The following is a 21863-nucleotide window of genomic DNA, read 5'->3' as shown; positions in this document are numbered from 1 at the left end:
TAAATATAAAAATATTACTGAAGCCTGGTAAATAGCAAACAAGTATAATAAATAAATAAGTAAACAAATAAATACCACAGACTAATATAGATATGTAATATAGATAATAAATAAATGAATAAATATGATTCCAATAAACCAAAAAACTAAATAACCAACTAATTAAGTAACTGACTAACTAACTAACTAACTAACTAAATGCATGTTATATAGATAAATGAAAACATATCACTAAAGTCTGTTACATAGTATACTTGGATCCAGTGGTACATTCTTGCATCTAATGTTAGCAGCCCCAGCACAAACAAATACTGCAAATTAAAAAAAAATAAAAAATAAAAACAAATAAAAAACAAATGCTACTGCAAATCAGTTATTGTAGGTACAGTAACAGGTTTTCCATTCTAGACAAATATGTTACATCTAACAGGGTCTTTCATTAACAAAAGAATGTAAATGTAATATAATGGTTGTGTTAAACAGGTACAGTCATTAAATGAAAACAGAAAGTTTCTATTGAACTGAAGCATGAAAAAATATATATTTTATTTTATTTTATGTATGTATGTATGTATGTTTTTATTTATTTATTTATTTATTTACATAAAAAATTGGAGAAGCCATTCTGGATTGTTCCTGGTTAGTTTAACCCCTGGGTATTTAGGTATGTTTCTTTTGTTTTATTTTTCAGGTTTATCCAAGTCTTACCTAGCTTGAGTCTATCACGTGGGAATTCCCACTTGTTTGCATCATAGGTCAGTCTCTCACAGTGCTCATCCATTGGCATATCATCTGAGTCCAGAATCATTGACAGGTAGCCAGTTTTCAGATCTCCTTCATTAGGCTGTGAGAGAGGGAAGAGGAAAAGATAGAAAGGTTGAGTGTATGACAAAATGGGATGAGAGTCAAAAGGAGAGAAAGAGCACGACTGAATGACAAACACAGCGCAAGACCTCCAACTTTGTCCTGCTTGAGTCTCTCAGTATCAAGCCCTCATTATCAAGACACCCACTAATGAGTTTCTGGAAGCCACTATCATACTCAGAGGCAGAATTAAGGCTGGGGTACAGCAGGACAAGGGCCCACGGCTGCCCGGTGTACGTGACGCATCGCAGCAGAATGTGGGCTGAGCGTACAATAGAGACGACGTAAGCCATGTCCGGGTAGTCAGTTCAGATCAGTCAGGAGAGTGGAGTGTGTGCCTGTGCGTGTAAATGAGAGAGGGGAAGTAAATGAGGAAAAGGGAAAGAGATGGAATGTTACCCGTTTCCTGTTACGGATGACGAAGACGATGAGGAGCCAGAGGAACATGGCGATGACCACGGCACCAATAGGCATGATCAATTCCACATTCATCTTTTCTTCTGCACCTGTGAGATGGGTCACATGATCAATCACAAATCACAAAAAAGACGACAAAAACACACAAAATTAACCAAAATTAATTGGATGCATAGAACGATAGACAGATAGAACAGAGCGAAGGATGGATGGATAGGTGGATGGAACAATACAACGACAGATAAAATATACAGATAGAACAATAGATAGAACAATAGAACAATGGATGGATGGAACAATAAAACAGAATAGACTAAACAGAATAGAATAGGCAAACTGAACGATAGATAGAATGATGGATGATGGATGGATGGAACAATACAACGGCAGATAGAATAGACAAATTGAACGATAGAATGATAGAACGATGGATGGATAGATGATGGATGGGTGGATGGACGCATAGATGGACAAGTGGATGGAACAATACAACAACAGACAGAACGACAGATAGAACAATAGATAGATATAACGATAGAACAATGGATGGTATGATGGATGGATGGATGGATGGATGGATGGAACAATACAACGATAGAATGATGAATGTATGGATGGGTGGATGGAGCAATACAAGGACAGATAGAATGATAAATAGAACAATAGAACAATGGATGGATGAATGATGGATGGGTGGATGGACGCATAGATGTACAGGTGGATCGAACAATACAACGACAGATAGAACAATAGACAGATATAACGATATAACGATAGATAGAACGATGGATGGATGGATGGAACAATGGAACAACAGAACGACAGTTAGAACAATAGACAGATATAACGATATAATGACAGATAGAATGATGGACAGATGGATGGAACAATACAACGACATAGAACGACAGTTAGAACAACAGACAGATATAACGATAGAATGATGAATGGATGGATGGAACAAACAACGACAGAATAGACAGAATGATAGAATGATAAAACAATGGATGGATGGATGGATGGATGAATGATGGATGGGTGGATGGACGGATAGATGGACGGGTGGATGGAACAATACAACGACTGATAGAATGACAGATAGAACAATAGACAGAACGATAAAACGACAGACAGAACCATGGATCGATGGATGGAACAGTACAATGACAGATAGAATGACACATAGAACAATAGACAGAACGATAGATAGAACAATAGAACGATGGACGGACGGACGTACGGACAGACAGACAGACAGACAGACAGACAGATAGATAGATAGATAGATAGATGGAAACAATAGAACAATAGACAGAATGATAGAACAATGACAGATAGAACGATTAGGGTGACCACCTTTCCCGCTTTGCGTTGTACAGCACAGCATTTTTACCCCTTGTCCCGCACGTCGCATATTGAGAAAGTGTCCTGCATTTTCATCAGTCTGTTGGTTTTTAATTATCATATTATGAAAACGTCAGTGCGTTCTTTTGCCTTTTTAAGAAAGCTTATTATTTATTCTTTTTGCGGCATAGTTTCCGCGCAAAGAATTTGAGGACCTCATCAAGTGATCTAGGTGGATTCTCTTTACTCTCATAAAAAAGACACGCTTTCTATCGCTTGCATGTGTGCACTCAGAAATATAAATCAGCGCATATGATAACGGATGTAATCAGTATTTACACAGCATAACAGTAGAAAATGTATCTGTCTCACAAGTGTCCCGCAAAATCACATCTATGTCCCGCAACAGATCTATTGCCAGGTGGCCACCCTAAGAATGATAGATAGAATGACTGATAGATGAATGACAGAAAGATATAATAACAATACAATAATATCATAACAACAACATCTCTAAATATTTTAATTAAAATTAATATTAAAGACAACACATGAACTGACATATCTGTGTTTCTGTTTGGTATGAATTTAGCAAAAAAAAAAATCATTAGAAAAGTCAATATAACCTGATAAATATTTTATTTTGGGGAGGAACTTGAAAAACGCTTCTTTAGTTTATATTAATAGCACAGTGAGGCAAAAATTGCCTGGAAGAACCTAGTTTACAGGAAATATTTGCATGCTACTGGGTGTGTTTCATGGTTACAAGTGTAAGGAATGTGAATTGTTTGCTGACCTGAAATTTCATCCAATCAAAATAAGACTAGCAAGAGCCAAATCACATCAGATGGAAAAGTACCATGCTCTCTTTTCTATATTACAACATGCAGCTGCTCAGTGGATCACTATAGGATTTACTTTATTTCTCTCTCTCTTCCTATCTTTTACTCTATGTGGGAACAGGGCTGTTAGTGAACGTGACAGTCGCCTGATAGTCGCCTTTGCAATGACAACAAGAACCAGTCATGCTGAGAAGCGAGTCACGTACACACTGAGTATGTCTCTGTTATCTGTGTGCCTTTGCGTTCACTGTCCTTTATGTGTGTGAGGCAAGAGGCGGAACCATACAAAGATGTAAGTGACAGGAAAAAAAATTGTGTGTGACAGAAAGTGATATAGAGAGAGAGAGAGGGTGGGACGTCCCCTCTCTTCTTTTGTGTTCTGGGATTTTGCTTTGTTTTCATTTAGCACTCCCCAAAGGATGTACACTAACAGAGCCCCCTTCCTGACAGACTAAAAGGAGAGCTATTTTTGCCACAAGCCCTTGATTACGACAAAATCTCAATGGGGATAAAAGTCAGTGGGAGACTGAGCTCGCCTCACAACCATGACAATGAATCCTCTTAAAATGGGGTCTTTAATAGTGTGGCTACTACGTGATGTTTTACATGTCAATTCATAAATGACAGCAAAGCCGCATTAAATTGATCAAAAATGACAATAAAGACATTATAATGCTGCAAAATATTTCTGTTTTAAATAAATGCTGTTCTTTTGTTTTCAGCATTGATAATAATAAGAAATATTGCTTGAGCACCAAATCAGCATGAGAAAATGGCACTGAAGTAATGATTTGCAGGAAGAAATTACATTTGAAAATAGATTTTGTTTTAATGATTAAATAAATGAAGCCTTGGTAAGCATAAGAAATTCTTTCAAAAGCCAACTATACTTCACAAGGAAAATGTTTTTGTCCTAGCTACCCTTTCTTTTAATCTCCTACAAACCAATAAAATAACAAAAAATCGAGCAATAAGCTTTGTTTACACACTCACCATCTACAGAGACGTGAGCCTCGTGAGAGTCACAGCCCTGCTGGTTACAGGCCGTACATATGTAAAGACCACTGTCCTCTTTTTTCACCCGCTGGATGGTTAAGACACGATTTGACCGTTTCAGAATCACACCTGAACACAAAACAGAAAAACATGATTTTACTCAAAATCATTAAATATTATTTAATATCAATGAATATACACCTGACTGCAACAGGTTATAATTAATTGTAAGGCTCAGATAGACATAGCTTATTAAAGCTGCATTTAATGTTAATATAACGTTTAACTTTATTTAAGCAAAAATTGTGCAAAAATCCATGTAAAAGCTGTGTATCTAGCCCTAAGGCAACTGTGAATTGATAAAACTGTGAATATAAAGAGAGTTGCTTATTCTTGGACCTACAATATTTTTGTAATTCTATTCCACCTTATTAAGAGTGAGCGCGGACATTTGTAAATTGTATGGGTCTGGCTTCCAGTCTCATCTACAAAACAGTACAAAACAGCTTGTTTTGCTGTGTGATATTGCAAATTGGTGTCTTACCGTATTATTTTAATGTATTGTCTTAATAAGGGATGCATGATATTGGATTTTTGCCGATATCCAACAAAAATATCGATATCCAACATTGATATTTTTCAATTCATTTGGCCGATAACCAATGCCGATGCCGATATATTTCCTTTTGTTTGTAAACAACACCAAGTTCTTCTGAGTGGAAATTATATGCAAATTATTTTTCATTTTGGTTATTTGTTAGAATTAAATAAACAATATTGAAGTTATTTTATAATGACAGTACACTGATGCTTTGAAATTAACTATAAATAAACTGTATATAAATCGCTGCATTTTTTTTTTTTTTTTTTCAGAAAGATGCAGTGGTAACCTTACCATTTTATTTTAGGATTCAACATTTGTAGATGGTCTAAAGAGTTGTTAAAATTCTGAAAATCTCTCAAAGTTCATAATTAATTAAAAAAAAAATACACATTAATAAATAAATCAGTATATATATAAAATTATTTAATTTACAAATGTCATGTTTGGGACTTCTTCTAAATTCATGTAAGCTATAGCTTCTGACCTTTAAATCAAAACATACTCATGATTTTATGACATCAATTACTGCTTTATTTAATGAGAAACACAGTTGATAAGTTATTTGTGTATTTTGCTTTCATTTTTTCAGAAGTAGGCCAACAGCGCCCCCTACAAAATTAAAACTTCTTATCGAACAGGTGTTAGGACCTGGGGTCGACTGCTGCTGCTGCCACTGCACAAGCAATTACTGTTTACTCTATGGCATTTATCTCAGATTAAATGCAGTGATCCAAAACAGTGACTCTAATCATCATTCAGGCAAAACTTTCCTTCAAGAATGAGCGACACTGCTAAGGTGATCTAATCACTATCACACCCTGAGCACATGTGAGTTATTCCTCTTATTGGCAAGACATATCGGCATAATTTTTCATATTGGCCAAATGCCGATATTTACATTTAAAGACATTTTTGGCCCATTCCAATACCATTCTGATAATATCATGCATCCCTTATCTTAATTATGATCACAGTGATTTAAAGTGCAAGCATTTTTACCGTTTACTGCACGTTGTTATTCTTCTTGTTACTTCCACATAGCAGCTAATGAACCAGATCTCTCACCCATAGGCTTACTTTCATGTTGAAAAAGGTGGATAAATGTTTTATTTTGCTCACCTGATCCTTCTGTGACAGTCTGGTTGTCTTTAGTCCAAACTACAGTAGGTGTTGGTGTGCCGGACACTTCACACACTAGAGTGGTAGAGTCACTCACGTTCACTCTCTGGTCAGTCAGATTAGTCACAATTCTTGACATCTCAAGAGCTGCACAAAGATATAAACTGATCTGTGATGTATACTGAAGCTTGCACAAGATTTCTTCAATATATCTCATCTGAATTTAGCACATTGAGTGATAGAGCTAAATACAGTATAGTCCATAAAGTGTGCAATTTTTGCAACACTAGCATCACCAACAAATGAAATTACACAAATAATGACAAGTTTACTGAAAACACTCAATGTAAATCAAAGGACTAACCTCTGAGTCTCAGATTGTGCAGTAAGCAAGTTCTCTCACTGGTGCCCACGTTTTCCACTTGGCAAGCGTACAGGCCTTGGTCCATCAATGTGGCATTGGGTATGGGCAGGTCCAGTGTTGCATTGGTGCCCTGCAGGCCTGATATGGTCACATTGGTCTGGTAGAGAGGTGACAGGGTAAGGGTGTCGCAGGGCACGGCTGCTGGAGAGGCATCAAGGTTGGCCATGTTTGTTACCCGATACCAACGCAAGTTAGAGTACAGCAGTCGATCGGCTACACAGCGCATTACCACATCCTCTCCCTCAATAGGGTTGCTGGAAGGGAGGATGCTTAGGTTGAGGAAACCTGTGAGGAAGACAAACGTCAAAAGTCTGGATTTGAACACTTCTTAAAATTCGATTGCGATGTAGAGTGGAGACTGTGTCAGGGTTTGGAGGCACTCACGAGCTACTTGAAACACAATGACCCGCTCTTCTATTCCCATCTTATTGGAGGCAATGCACCTGTAGAGAGCATGATCAACTGCTTTCTGGATCTTCAGTGTGCTGATGGTCTATTAGGAGAATGAACGGATCATCAAAACAGCATCGAAAGCAGTGGATGATTTTAAAAATATAATTATAACCAAATTCACCAAGTTTAACTATTAATGCAGTGGGGTCCAAAAGACTCAGAGCACTAGTGAAATAGGCTGAGCTGAACACATGCTGGAATTGATGGTTACCTTCAGAGAGCGTTCAATGACAGATGTGGGGCTGATGATGGTATTCTTCCCTGTGTTGTTTGAAATCTCCCTCCACTTGTCACACTTAACCACACTTTGTTCTGACTTAGGTCTGTGAATAACACATAATAATATGATTTACCAGTTATTGTGCATTCATAAAATCTCATAAAATACTAAAAATAATGCAGAAAGTTTATGCAAAATCCTCAGTTTTTTTAATCAAACGTAAATTCATGTCCCAGTCACATTTTCTTGGTTAAAAAACATTACTTCCACTATCAGAAAAAGAGAAAAAAACAATTACATTATATTTGATATTTTTATATGAACAATGTAATCAATATTCTATTTATTAACACCAAATATGAATCTCATCATGTTGGTGTTTTTAAGCATTTTACATTTATTCCAAAATAATAACTCAAAGCAGTAACAATTTAAACAATATTTTTTTATTTCTGAACTTTTGTTCAGCTATGCTTTTTAATAGTTTTTAATAGCTCCTTCTGATTCAGATTCTGATTCTAAATATTAATCACAGACATTTCGTCAAGCTGATTACTCACTAAAAACTCCCACAGATCATGTTTTCAGGCCACTTTAAGTGTTATTTTGACGTAACAAAGTGGTTATATCTAAGTGTGTGAGTTGTTTAATGTTACTTACTTTTTTTTATTAGTCATTCCATTAACGCCATTATATTGTTTATTCAGACTGATTCGCAAATGTGGAACATGCACGAACACAAGAGGCAGGATTTATTGTAGGGATGGATTGATCTGATACTCAGTATCGGTATCGGCTCCGATACTGGCATTTTCTGCCGGATCGGGTATCGTCAGACAAGGCAGATACTCACTTCTGCTGTAACTGAAGCTGGATCATGAATGATTTGCATGAACATAGATGCATTTATGCAGATTGGGAGGCGCATTCCCTTCACAAACAAACGTAATCCACTGCATCTTCAGCGGCTCAGATGTCGGGAGTAAATGACGACCACTATGTTCATTATTACATCCAGCAACACAACACCTCAATCGCTCAATCTGAGATATTCTTGTCTAATTTACATCCCTGCTCCGGCACTGAAACAATAGAGGTCGGACTGTTACAGCTGATCTGAGGTAAGACGCTCATGTCAATCAACTATTCTGGGAGCGGCCTCTGTGGGTGTGACGCCACACCAGCAGGCATCTGAGAAAGGCTCGATTTGAAAAAGGGGATATTATTTTTACAGATTAATTAAAAACCACTGCATGGATTTTTATCATTATAGGGTAGATTTGTACATACATTGCCAACACATTAATGTTCAAACAACATGAAAAAGTGAACTTTGCATCTGATGACCCCTTTAAAAGAAAAGGCTCAATAAACGTAATTTAATACACTACACATCAATATCTCTTTCCTTTGTGCTTTGAACTTTTCTATGTGGACTCGGAGGAGACGAGAGAGAGACGCATACTTCCACTGTAATAATTTTTCATTATGGGTGATTTAAGTGATTAATGTCATATTTTGTAATATTTGTGTTGTTTTACTTTTGTACTACAATTTTTTTTCTAATCTAATTTTATGAGAAGGTACTGCTTCCCTTGCCTGATTCCTTATAAACGCACTTGATTCCTTAAATATGTATATTTTTTATTTTTATATTTTATATATATTTTTTATATACATTATATTTTTAAGCATTTTGAGGACATGACTATCCATATCTCAAAAATGAACACGCAGACAGAAATAAACATCTCCAGCAGGAACAGAAAACACCATACGGACAATGCAAAACAACAACAATGCACCTATTATTAACTGTCTAAATTTAGATCATCCTATGACTGTGTTCCTCTCTCTGTCTTCTGTCACACATATTTATGCGGAATGAGAATTATTATAAATGTCAATAAACAGACATCAGGTATAGACTTGGGTTAGACATCAGCACCTCATGTAGGTCAGCCACGGGAGACGAGACAGAGAAAGAGCGGAAATAGGAAAAAGAGATGGAAAAAAAGACAAACACAAAAATAGGACACATAAAAGCTGTAATGAAAGGTGAGGACGAGGGTGAACTCTTGTTAGTAGGACGCAGTGACAGACGTGTTATTTTCATGTTTTATCAAGGACACGGGATTTGAATGCGTCTGCTTTTAGAACAACAGGAAGTTGTGATGAGGACTACGGAAGTAGGTGAGGGTGCAATCTGAAGATAAGGCCTCGCGTGATGCTTGGCCCTGAGCACTCATTACATGATCACAACATCCTTGGAAATGATGTTCTGTGAATACAGACTGCCAATCAAACTCACAATTTAACTAAAACTCACAGGAGCTGATTTCTTAGTATCACAGTTCTCTCTAACCACAGCAGTCATACTGGCTGGCTCAATCACAAGAGTTGTTTCAGGATGAATGCCCATTTGGAGCACAACATGCTAATGAATTGGCACTGTGGGACACACTTGAACACCAGGAACAAATATGCTAGCACAGTCCTGATAAGTCTTCTCTTGGAATGAATAGATTAATCCAACCACACAAACATGCCAAAGCACTGGGCAAACAAGGACATGCAAGCATTCTTATTTGGTGCGTATTTTGTCAACAAAACAATGACTAATGATATTATCATCAACTTAAAGGGATAGTTCACCCAAAAATGCAAATTCTGTCATTAATTACTCACCCTCAAGTCATTCCAGACTCATAAGACCTTTTCGTTAAAGTCATTATTTTTGTTTTCTTTGTGCACAAAAAGTATTGTCGTAGCTTCCTAACATTACAGTTGAATCATTGATGTCACATGGACTATTTTATCAATATCCTTACTACCTTTCTGGGCCTTGAATGTGTCAGTTGCATTACTGTCTATGCAGGATCAGAAACCTCTTGGGTTTCATTAAAAATATCTTAATTTGTGTTCTCAAAATGAATTAAGGTCTTACGGGTTTGGAACGACATGAGGGTGAGTAATTTTTTATTTTTTTTTTGCAGTCTACATTCTTGGCTGCATTAGACAGGTTACATTTGAAGCAAAACAAGAACACAGCATAAAATCATGTGAGATGACTTACAGAAATCTGACTGGGCAGTCCTCTCTGGGCATCCACTGCCACTGTATTGTGACAGGGCTGGATCCTCCACTAGCTGTGCATCTGAGTGTAGGGCTACTGCCGTACATATGAACATCTCGATCCAACGGCACTTCCTTCTCAAAGATCTTAGGGTGAACTGTACATATAAACACACAAGTTAACAGACTAATAGAGAAGAGAAGCGAAGCGAAGCGAAGCGAAGCGAAGAGAAGACAAGAGAAGAGAAGAGAAGAGATTCACTACCATTAACCAATAGTTGAAATGTCCTTCTCTGCTCCTCCTTGGTAATCTTATTTGTCATGACAACAGTGTAATTCCCAGCATCCTTCTCTGTAACACCATATATAGTGAGAGATCCTCTGTTGGGCTTCATTCTGTACTCTTCCTTCAATATCGGCTGATCATTCTTATACCTGGATAGAAAAGAGCGATTTATAGGCACATTAAATGTATATTATAATATAATATTATCAGTGTTTCCCCTAGGTTCACAGCTTTGAGGGGGTAGGGGGAGGAGGATGAATGGGGCAGGGGTGCTGGTACCGAACAGTACTTTTTTCAGTACTCTCTGAATAAAACAAAAACACTTATTTCAGTGAAAAAAAGAGTCCAAAACTCTCCATTTCAACATTTTGAACAATAGGGCCCTGCAATCTTTTTCTTTCTTCTTTTTTGAGTTTTGAGTTTTAATCTTTCTGATAATCAAATGAAGGCATTAAACATTTATTTATTTTTAATCAAATGAAAATTAAAGATTAAGATATTATAATAATTGTAGATTTTTTTCTACAATTAAGTGGTTAATCTGGTTGTAATATTTATTTTAATCATTTAATTTGTTTTATGTGAATTGCCCAGAAATAGAAATATATAAAGACGTACATTATAATGTACAAAAGTAATACAAGAGTAATATATTTCTGTTACACATTAAAAAACCGTACTCTTATTTTGACAGGTTGCCGTGAAGTTTCTGTATGCATACAGTATGATTTGATGCTAGTCTTCTCAAATGAAACGGTAATATTCACATGAAATGTGTCTCACAGCAGCTCTGGAGATGAAGTTCATATGTTCATGTCATCATATAATGAAACACAGAGGCCGAAAATCACCTCCCGTGTGCTTCAGTGTTTGTGTAGATAGACATACAGAGCCAAGCGGAACATGCAGGATTCTAAACTGTCTTTTTGCATTTTAATATTCACGGACATTAGTCTATATCGCGATTCGATTTAAGTGAAGGACTCAATTTTGATTTATTAATCCAAAAATGTACGAATTCCGTGGCATTCCGTGCTATTGAGTAAATTACATTTTTATGATTGGACTCCGTGATCCCGTCCACGTCTTGACGGAGGATAAATTGTAGACGTAGAAATAACATAAGACCATTTAGTTTAGTTTGTTTAATAAAAGAACAAGGTATAGACCTGTTCTATAGGAAATGTAACCTTAAATGATTTTTGTTGTGATCTGGCGCTACATAGAAAATAAAATTAAATAAAATTAACTTTACCTTCAACATAACATAATGGCAGGGGAAACACTGAATATAATATATTTTAACAGACACATTCTATTCACACTAATCACTTACCACTTGACAGAGGGCTCTGGATAAGCGTAATATTTAACCAGGATTTTTGCCTCTTCCTGGCCAGCAGTTGCCTCCACAGTCTGCAACATCTGATCATTGAGCGCAATAAATGGTTTCTCTACAAATATCAATCAATATGTTAGCATAATGTAATAAAACACTATATTTGTGTATGTATTGTAAAACATATGGGGCCAGTTGCATAAAAGCTTAAGACTAGTCTTAAAAAGTTAGTCAGCTAATTTTTCTTTTCTAATTTTTTTAATTTCAGTTACAGAAAATTGTTAATTAGTCTGAGTTGAATCCAAAAAATAAGAATGATTACCCATTTGTTAACTTCTAGTTGGTCACACTAGTAGTTAAGACAACGTCTTAACATCAAGGATAAGTTTATGCAACTGGCCCATGGTCTTTACCATATGCTACCTATGCCTGCTCTAGTTTGTTGTTAAAGGGATAGTTCACCCAAAAATGGAAATTACCCCATGATTTACTCAGCCCTGTAGCCAGGTGTATATGACACAATCAGAGTTATATTAAAAAATGTCATGGCTCTTCCTAGCTTTATAATGGCGGTGAATGGGTGTTGAGAATTAGTCCAATAAACTGTATCCATCCATCATAAAAAGCGCTCCACACTACTCTAAGGGGTTAATAAAGGCCTTATGAAGTGAACTGATGCGTTTGTGTAAGAAAAACATCCATATTCAAAACTTTTTAAACCGATATTTCTAGTTCCGCTAACTGTCGTACATGCATCCATGAGAGAGTGGCGTTCCAGCAGATGACAAAGGATGTAGGTGTAGCGTAAGCTCTTACAGCATTGCTTATTTTGAAATCCTCCAATATTTTTCTTTACAAATTCTCACTTTGTGTTTTGTTTTGCTCTCATCTCAGCGCTTCCATGTTCATCACTTCTTACGTTACGGCCCTACGTCATCCACTGGAACGCCACTCTCTTGTGAATACACGCTTGACAGGTAGTGGAAGCCATTTATAAAGTTTTAAATGTGGGCCACTTTTTCTGCTAGATTTATGCACTTTATTGGACTTCAAAATCTCAACAGCCATTCACGGTCATTATAAAGCTTGGAAGAGCCAGGACATTTTTAATATAACTCTGACTGTATTCGACTGAAAGAAGAAAATCATATACAGCTAGGATGGCTTGAGGGTGAGTATGTTAAATTTGAATTTCATAAAACCACATACCATAGACGATGAGGGCTGCACGGGCAATCTTCTGCATCTGACCGCTAGAGGCTGTGCAGATGTACTCTCCTGTGTCATTTAAAGTCACATTCTCTACAACGAGAGTATTGGACAGTTCTAAGGAATTCCACAGCTTCTTCTTGTGTGACCTGGTCTCATAGCGAGACCTTGGTATTGAGCTGTTGACGCCTCTCTGCAGAAGGAGAGAAACGGTTTAAAATCAGCCAAAGAATCATTATGTTATTTATGGAATTGCAATCCAACCAAATCAACTGACATAAACTGGACTGGACTGGGCTGAATTGAATCGGATTATAAAATCAAATTAAATTATTAAAACATGAACCATATCAAACTGAGTTGATGACTGAATTATCTCAAATAAAACATATATGTCAGTATAACTAAGCAGCCAGAAAGTGACAGACACAGAAAATATTAGCGGATGTAACTCACTTTTACTTCACAGAAATATTAGAAAATATTATAATTTTGAAATGTATTCCGTTACAATTAGATTTATTTGAAATCTTTTGTAACATTTTACATGTTTTTGCTGTCACTTTAATAAAAAAAATAGATACCTAATTAGTTAAAGTTACAAAAGATTACAAATAAATGCTGTTCCTTTGAACATTTTTAAATAAAAAAAAAACCTGAAAAAAACTTATTACATTTTTTCAAAAAAATATTTAATAGCACAACTGATTTTAACACTGATGATAATAATAAGAAATGTTTCTTAAGCAGCAAATCAGCATATTATGATGATTTCTGAAGGATCATGTGACACTGAAGACTGGAGTAATGATGCTGAAAATTCAGCTTCGCCATATATTTTAAAATATATGAAAACAGAAAACAGGTATTTTAAATTGTAATAATATTTCTGTAAGTGAAGTTCTAGTTATTTGTCCCATTTATGGTTCATACATCAACAGAGGCAAGCTGTCACACACCTGCTATCAGTAAAACCCGTAACAGACAGTTTTTGTTTAGACTGTTTCTGGCTGTTTTTCATCACCGGACATTGCGAACTTATGTAGAGAACAGGAAGGAGACAAGAAAAAAAAAACTAGTGGGGCTGGTCCAGTTTTTTCTGTGGTACTCAAGATTACGTCACAAATGCTGAAGACTGAGGTTAACGAATATGAAACATTTCTAAACAAGTTACTGACCTTCTCATGAGGGAATGTCCACTGAAAATCGATTCCCACATTGAGCTCGGTATGAGCGGTGCAGTTTAGCATTAGCCTCTCCCCTACCGTTAGCCTCTCATAAGGTGGACTGAGGGTGAGGTCATGGATCTTGTATCCTGCGGAAGAGGGAAGGGGAGTAAGGGACGTGCCGGGTGGAGCATTGTTCTCGTGAGACCAGAGCAGCTGATCTCACACCAGACTGCTCTACAGTCTCAACAAATGCAATCTTGCCTTCTCAAAAACAGTTTTATTATTTCTGACATGCTTGCGAAAAATCAGATGCATAAACTAAGGTCATATCATATTTCTTAATCACAAAAGTTCATGCAAAGAAACATTTTGTCTTTTTTTGCTTACCTACGACAGCCACAATGTAAGGTGAGGACTGAAAGGTCTCATTTCGAATAGTGGTTTGGCAGTAGACAACCCCAGCATAGCTGACCACATGACTAGGCAGGATGAAGCCCCTCTTGCTATCCCAGATGACCTCTTTTCCATCAGTGGCCAGTTCTTTTATTGGATACTTCTGTTGAAGGCAAACATTGTTCACATCATAGCTCCAGCAGAAATCCACAGAGATCTTGATGATTAAACATTAAAATATTAGTTTAACATTTTAAAGTCACATATTCCATATTTATTATGGATCGGCAGTCAATAGAAAAGGCATATACTCCAGTCTAAAGTTTTTGAACAGTTAGATTTTTAATGTTTTTTTTTCTCTTTTCTCTTCTGTTCACCAAGCCTGCATTTATTTGATACAAAATACAGCAAAAGCAGTAATATTGTGAAATATTTTTATTATTTAAAATAACTGCTTTCTATTTGAATGTATTTTAAAATGCAACTTATTCCTGTGATCAAAGCTAAATTTTCAGCATCATTTCTCCAGTCTTCAGTATCACATGATCCTTCAGAAATTATTCTAATATGGTGATTTGCTGTTCAAGAAACGTTTTTTTATTATTGTTATCAGGATTCTTTGATGAATAGAAAAAGCCTTTGTAACATTATCTACTATACCATTCAAAACCTTGGATTCAGTTTTTTTTAGAAATTAAGAAATTAAAACTTCTATTTATCATGGATGCTTTAAATTGATCAAAATTGATGATAAAGACATTTATAATGTTACAAAAAATGTCTATGTCAGGTAAAATTCTACTCTGCTGTTTTCAATATTAATAAATATTTTTTGAATATTCTTTTAATGTGTTTGAAAGTAACAAATACTTTTATTAAGTAAGCATGAATTCAGTTGATCAAATAAGGAATGTAAAGATATTTATAATGTTAAAAAAGATTTCTCTTTTTTTTTTAACTTTCTCTTTATCAAAGAATCCTGAAAAACATGTATTACAGTTTCCACAAAAATATTAAGCAGCACAGCTATTTTCATCATTATTAATAATAATAAATGTTTCTTAATCAGCAAATTAACATATGATGATGATTTCTGAAGGATCATGTGACACTGAAGACTGGGGTAACGATGCTAAAAATTCAGCTTTGCATCACAAGAATAAATTATATTTTAAAATATATTCAAATAAAAACTGATCATTAAAATTGTAATATTATTTCACAATATTTCTGTTTTTACTGTATTTTTATAGCCTTATACTGGGATATAACGACTTCTTTCAAAAACATATTTGAACAGTAGTGTAGTTTGCTGATACAGAGATCTCACTCCAAGTTATGCACACAACATAACATCAAAATTAATTTGTTTTATTTAGATCAAAACTATTATTTAACATCACTGTACTGTTCTTAACACTCAAAAATTATGCCAGTGAAAATTTAGGTTTAGATTAAATAGCTCCTTAGAAATAGAAGGTAACATTTGCAGGTTTCCAATGTAGGGCAGGAGAATATGTTTGTGTATAAACACTCACTGTGTACAGTGTGACGTTTAGGTTCTCCACGGATACCAGACAGGGAATGACCACCTGTTCTCCCTCCCGAATGAACACCACATCATAATCTTGAGCCATTCGGACAAATGGCGTACGGTAATCTAAAAACATAGGCATGTATTGTATATATTTAACCAACAACCAGATATTTACGAAAACACATGCAGAAAAGATAATGATGTCAAAATCAAGAATAATTTGACTTAACTCTTCACTGTTTAGATTGTGTGAGAGATGACCCATACTTACAAATTGTTATGCACATTTAATAGTCATAGTTTCATAGGTATAGAATAAGGCTGTCATGATTCATCGATTCAGTTAAAGTACTCGAATTTTAAAAATCCTTGACTGTGTCGCCTGTGTCGAGTAACCGGCAAAATACCGGAAGTGGCACATTCCACGGATGAGAATGCATGATATATTAAACCCATTTACAATCATAATAAAGCATACTGCTATTGTGAATTAAATAAACATCTGTGATGCAGGTTTAATGTATGCGCTCTAATAATTTACATGCGTGCAGATTACGTACATGCGTCTCAGAGCGGCTCCATTCACAGTTAATGCTGCTCAACTGTTATTATTTACATATGTGGAGCATCTCAGACTCCATCTCTTCATATTGCTGCGAGATTGGGTTTATTATAACGTTTATCTGAGAACGCAACGTGCGCCATTTCATCAGAGTTGTAAGGTAAATCATTTATAAGAGAAAACATTAATATCTTTCTAAACATGTTATATTAACTGTTCGTCGCGATTTTAAAATAAAAGACCAAACCCAACTCTGATTTTACACAATGTCCACATATTCAAGAAATTACAATGGCTGCAGCATTTCTGTCATAAAGCAACGAGCATTTGAATTAAATGTTGTTTAGTCAATATTAAACAAGGTATGACAACAATCGTCATACCATTGGCAACCCTCTGCAGTCGTTTGTTATAATGCATGATGTACATTAGTTTGATTACTCGATTAATCGTCAGAATCGAAATAATCATTAGTGACAGCCAGAGTATGAAATGAAGTTAAATGAATTTAACCAAAATTACACTTATAGCAACCCATGTCCTATATGTTGTCTGTCTGGAAAAGGCAGGAGTTTACAGCTTGAAAAGAGAAGTAAAATGTGGTAGTTCCACCAGAATAAAGAAGTTATAAAGGTTAAAGAGGTCAGGAGGTTATCATAAAGGATAACAGAGGAAGTATGCGATAAACACATTTTTGTAACATTCCAATTCTCTCTCCCACTTTCTTTAGAAGAGAGTGAGAGACGGGGTTGGAAAGTTAGGAAAAACGTGTTCATCTATTTGTCGAAAACTGCATGTGAAAATCATACCTTGTATGAAGACATACACAGATACTGAAGTCTTTCCATCCTCTACAGGCAGGTTTTTATAAAAGCAGCGATACTCTCCAGTCTCATTGGCAACTGCTTTGGAGAGCGTTAAAGTGCTACAGAACAGTCCATTGCCACTACAGTCTGTTGTGGTGAGCCGCTTTTCAGACCGGGTTCGGTTGTGAGGCGTAGACCATTCAAGGATCTGACGTCCCCTGTGTAACAGGTAGAAAAGACAGTCAGCGAAGTGACAATGTTTCAGCAAAAATGACATTGATTCGTTTCTGTTTTTACCGTTAAAAACTGAATAGCTAACAAAAACAGCAGGAAAAGCAGCTTTAGACTGAAAATGAATGTACAATTGAAGACAGAATTGCTTTTTTCCAGAAGCAAAGCTTACCTGCATGTAATCTCCAGTGTATCTGAAGCATTGATTTTGAGAGTCTTCTCAATGATGTTTAAGGTTGGAGGATCAGGCACAAACCTGAGCTCAATCGCTGCAAGAAAAAATACACACAGAAGGTTTTGATTAATAAAAGCTGCTGATATTGACATGAATACTCACTAAATTATTTTAATGAGGACTTAACTCTTATTCTGGTTTTAGATCATTTTCATATTGTACCATTTGTTACAGGTGCAAATAACATATTTAGTCGGTAACACTTTACAGTAAGGTATCATTTGTTAACGTATTACCTAACATGAACAAACAATGAACAATGCATTTATTACACTATTTATTAATCTTTGTTAAGGTTAGTTCATGTTAGTCCACAGTGCATTAGCTAATGGTAAAAAACACAACCTGTGATTTTAATAATGCATTAGTGAACGCTGAAATTAACATTAACTAATATTAATAAATGCTGTAGAGGTATTGTTCATTCTTAGTTCATGTTAACTAATGTAGTTAACTAATGTTAACTAATGAACCTTATTGCAAAGTGTTACCAGTTTGTTTGACTTTTTTTGGTACATACTGAATAAAATATTTACTCCAAGGTTATGTTAGGTTTAAGGTTAAATGCTTATCTATGCATATTTATTTTAATTATGCATAATTAACTGTTGTTACTATATTATAGTAAGTACATGTAACTAGTGTAAGTTTAAAATAAAGTGTTGCCTTTGTTGTCTGTTTTTTTATGAAAAAATAAAATAAAAAAGATTCCTGCTTTTTATCCTACTGAATTATTATGCTAATTATGCATAATTAACCCTCATTACTGTAGTAAGTACATGTAACTAATGTATTTATGTCAATTTGTTTGTTTGTTTTTGGATGAAAAATAATCTTAAAAAATAATAAAATAAAGAAAAAGAAGACATTCCAGAATCCTGATTTTTATCTTATTAAATTATTAAGCTAATTATGCATAATTAACTGTTGTTACTATAGTAAGTACATGTAGGAGTCGTAGGACTAGTCTAATTATGTCAAAATAAAGTGTGTTAAAATAAAGTGTTACCTTTTTTTGGATGAAAAATAATCTTAAAATAATAAAATAAACTAAAATAATAAAGTAAACTAAACTAAACTAAAACTAAAAAAATTATAAATATTAAATATTAAATATTAAATAATATTATAAAATGTTACCAGATTCCTGCTTCTTATCTTGCTGAATTAAACCAAGTTGAACCAAGAGAGGCACAAAGCAACCATTGTAAATTTGAATCTAGACAACATATGATAATATTTTACATTAAAACACTAGACAGTAGGGCCACTATCCTCAGCGTAATAAACCACTGTATATATATGGCTGTAATATATCACATTAACCTCAAAACTAAATAAGCTTAAAGTGGTACAACATGCACTTTTCCTATGATCTACTTAACATGGTTAACTTTAAGCCCAGAATAATTTAGTTCAAACCTAAACCTCACTTTATCTCCAACTTCATCTGAAAGCAGCTCCCTCTTCTGTTTTTATCTCTATGAAAGTGCATTTGCAACAGACATAAAGAGACTTTGCATCAGCCATTTTGACAGTTTTAGCTCAACCATAAGGTTAAATCTAATTCATGATCAACAAACACAACAATTTATGTTTGTAAAAGGTATGTGCATTTAAAAGAAAGACTGTGCTGCTCTGCCACTGAAACAAACGCTCAAACTACTTGTGCATGTTTCTTTGTGTATGAGCATGGATTCACACAGTCAGCTAGGAAAGTACAAGTGCGGTGTGACCATGAATGCCTGTCCATAGCCAGGCCTAGGTTTACAATGGATATAAGGGATGCAGACGTGCAGAGTACGGCACAGTGCATTGTGGAATGGAGCAGCGTAATGTGGGACCCTGGGATATTTTTCCACTGGAACTGCAAGAGCAGCACGGAGGCCTGGATGTGTCAAAACAGGAAGCCTGGGCAGATGGGCCGGGGCCGGGCTAAATGGCCCCGTGCTCCAAAGCCTGAGGTGGGATTCCTGCTCCAGAGGAACTGGGAATACACACACACACACTCTCTTATGGGCATACACAATCATACTAAAACACATGCAATCCATGGAGACTAACTTATTCAACTGTTTGTTTTAACATTTAAATTGCCAGGCACTGAAAGCATTTAAAAAAACAATGGTGGTGAAGGCTTGATTGTATCTGATGAATAAGAGCGAACTGATGAATAAGAGCGGAATTGCAAGATAAGGGCTAGAAAGAATAGGAGGTTTATTTTTAACTGTTCGAAAAGCAAACATCTCACTAGATCCCATTTGAAATCTTGAATCGATACATTTCATTTAAATTTAAATATTAGCAATGGTGAACTGGAACAAGATAAAAAGGTTCCAATGGTTAATGCAATTGTTATATATTACATATTTGGTAAAAAAGCAATAATATTTAACTTTATTTCATGAAATATATAACAAACACTACCATTTAAGATTTTTTGTTTTTTAAAGAAATCTCTCCTGCTCAGCAAGCTTGCATTTATTCGATTCAAAGTACAGCAAAAACAGGAAATTTAAAAGATATCTTCACTATTTAAAATAACTGTTTTCTATTTGAATATATTTTAAAATGTAATATATTCCTGTGATTTCAAATCTGAATTTTTACCATCATTACTCCAGTCACATGATCCTTCAAAAATCATTCTAATATTCTGATTTGCTGCTCAAAAAACATGTATTATTATTATCATTATTATTATTACTATTGTTATTGTTATTATGCTGAAAATATCCAAATAGATTTTTTTTCAGGTTTCTTTGATGAATATAAAGTTCAGAAGAACAGCATTTATCTGAAATAGAAATCTTTTGTAACATTATAAATGTCTTTATTACCACTTTTGACCAATTTAAAGCATCCTTACTAAACAAAAGTATTAAATTCTAGTATTTCTTCCAACTGTAACCAACATTATAATACAAGCACAACAATAAAACAATGGTATAACTAAAAAACAACATAAATGCAACTTAAAACAACAACAAAAAATTACATAGCTGACAGGCAATAAGTTATAGGTTGTGCAAGGATTTCTGCTTCTATAATAGAAATTATAACGTGATAAATACTTTAAAAACAAAATAAAACAAAAATGCTTTTATCGTATTTTTTTCAACTATTTTTCCTTAATTATTTATAGCCTACTGTTTCCTTATAAAATATAGATTATATTACCAGTTAAACAAGAAAAAAAGCGAGGAAAAACACAGTAACAAGTTGTTTTAAATCAATACCGTTGTACAGGTGTACAGTTTTCACAAGAAAATATTTTAATAGAGCTTTTATAATCCGTATAATATAAAAAAACCGCAGCGGCAACAGTACGATCAATTACCTGTTAACAATTAGCTGCCTATTATAATGAGAAAAGTAGGATAATGATGATGTAGCATTTGTATATATAATAGTAGAGCATATTTTCTATATTTAAAGACGCTTATGTCATACCTATAACCAAGTTGATGGTAAAGAGGATGTCGACGAGAGAAAGCACATGAGATGTCTTTGCCATCGCCCGACAGTAACGCTGGACCGTCCCGGCATGAAACCAAAATTCAGAAGTTCCTTAACTCCTCATCACGATGATACCACACAGGTGTGCTCTGTACGATACGCTTTTTAAAATCCTTAACTTTGCAGAGACAAATGAAAAACAGACTATGTAAGAGACAGAAATCCTTGCGCTTTTGACACTGATAGAGACCTGTTGCGCACTCACTGACGGACGCGTGA

General features: G+C 35.1%; 1 protein-coding gene across 1 annotated transcript in view; it reads right to left on the bottom strand.

The window, feature by feature from the left end:
• kdr (kinase insert domain receptor (a type III receptor tyrosine kinase)) overlaps nucleotides 1-21863 on the bottom strand; it is a 32998-nt gene extending 11135 nt beyond the window's left edge. Inside the window, exons 1-17 of the mRNA XM_051138977.1 lie at nucleotides 21579-21863; nucleotides 18063-18159; nucleotides 17663-17877; nucleotides 16293-16414; nucleotides 14749-14917; nucleotides 14371-14507; nucleotides 13193-13385; nucleotides 11981-12098; nucleotides 10624-10793; nucleotides 10360-10516; nucleotides 7275-7386; nucleotides 6995-7103; nucleotides 6551-6895; nucleotides 6187-6333; nucleotides 4461-4592; nucleotides 1264-1370; nucleotides 709-844 (exon numbers count right to left, since the gene is read on the bottom strand). Of these exons, the coding sequence (XP_050994934.1) occupies nucleotides 709-844; nucleotides 1264-1370; nucleotides 4461-4592; nucleotides 6187-6333; nucleotides 6551-6895; nucleotides 6995-7103; nucleotides 7275-7386; nucleotides 10360-10516; nucleotides 10624-10793; nucleotides 11981-12098; nucleotides 13193-13385; nucleotides 14371-14507; nucleotides 14749-14917; nucleotides 16293-16414; nucleotides 17663-17877; nucleotides 18063-18159; nucleotides 21579-21642 (2530 nt within the window). The 5' untranslated portion in view covers nucleotides 21643-21863. The remainder of the gene's footprint in view (nucleotides 1-708; nucleotides 845-1263; nucleotides 1371-4460; nucleotides 4593-6186; nucleotides 6334-6550; nucleotides 6896-6994; nucleotides 7104-7274; nucleotides 7387-10359; nucleotides 10517-10623; nucleotides 10794-11980; nucleotides 12099-13192; nucleotides 13386-14370; nucleotides 14508-14748; nucleotides 14918-16292; nucleotides 16415-17662; nucleotides 17878-18062; nucleotides 18160-21578) is intronic.

The sequence above is a fragment of the Labeo rohita genome, chromosome 20 (assembly GCF_022985175.1).
Source record: "Labeo rohita strain BAU-BD-2019 chromosome 20, IGBB_LRoh.1.0, whole genome shotgun sequence".
NCBI lineage: Eukaryota > Metazoa > Chordata > Actinopteri > Cypriniformes > Cyprinidae > Labeo > Labeo rohita.
The sequence above is the reverse complement of the archived record's forward strand: the minus strand, read 5'-3'. Positions and strand labels throughout refer to the sequence as shown.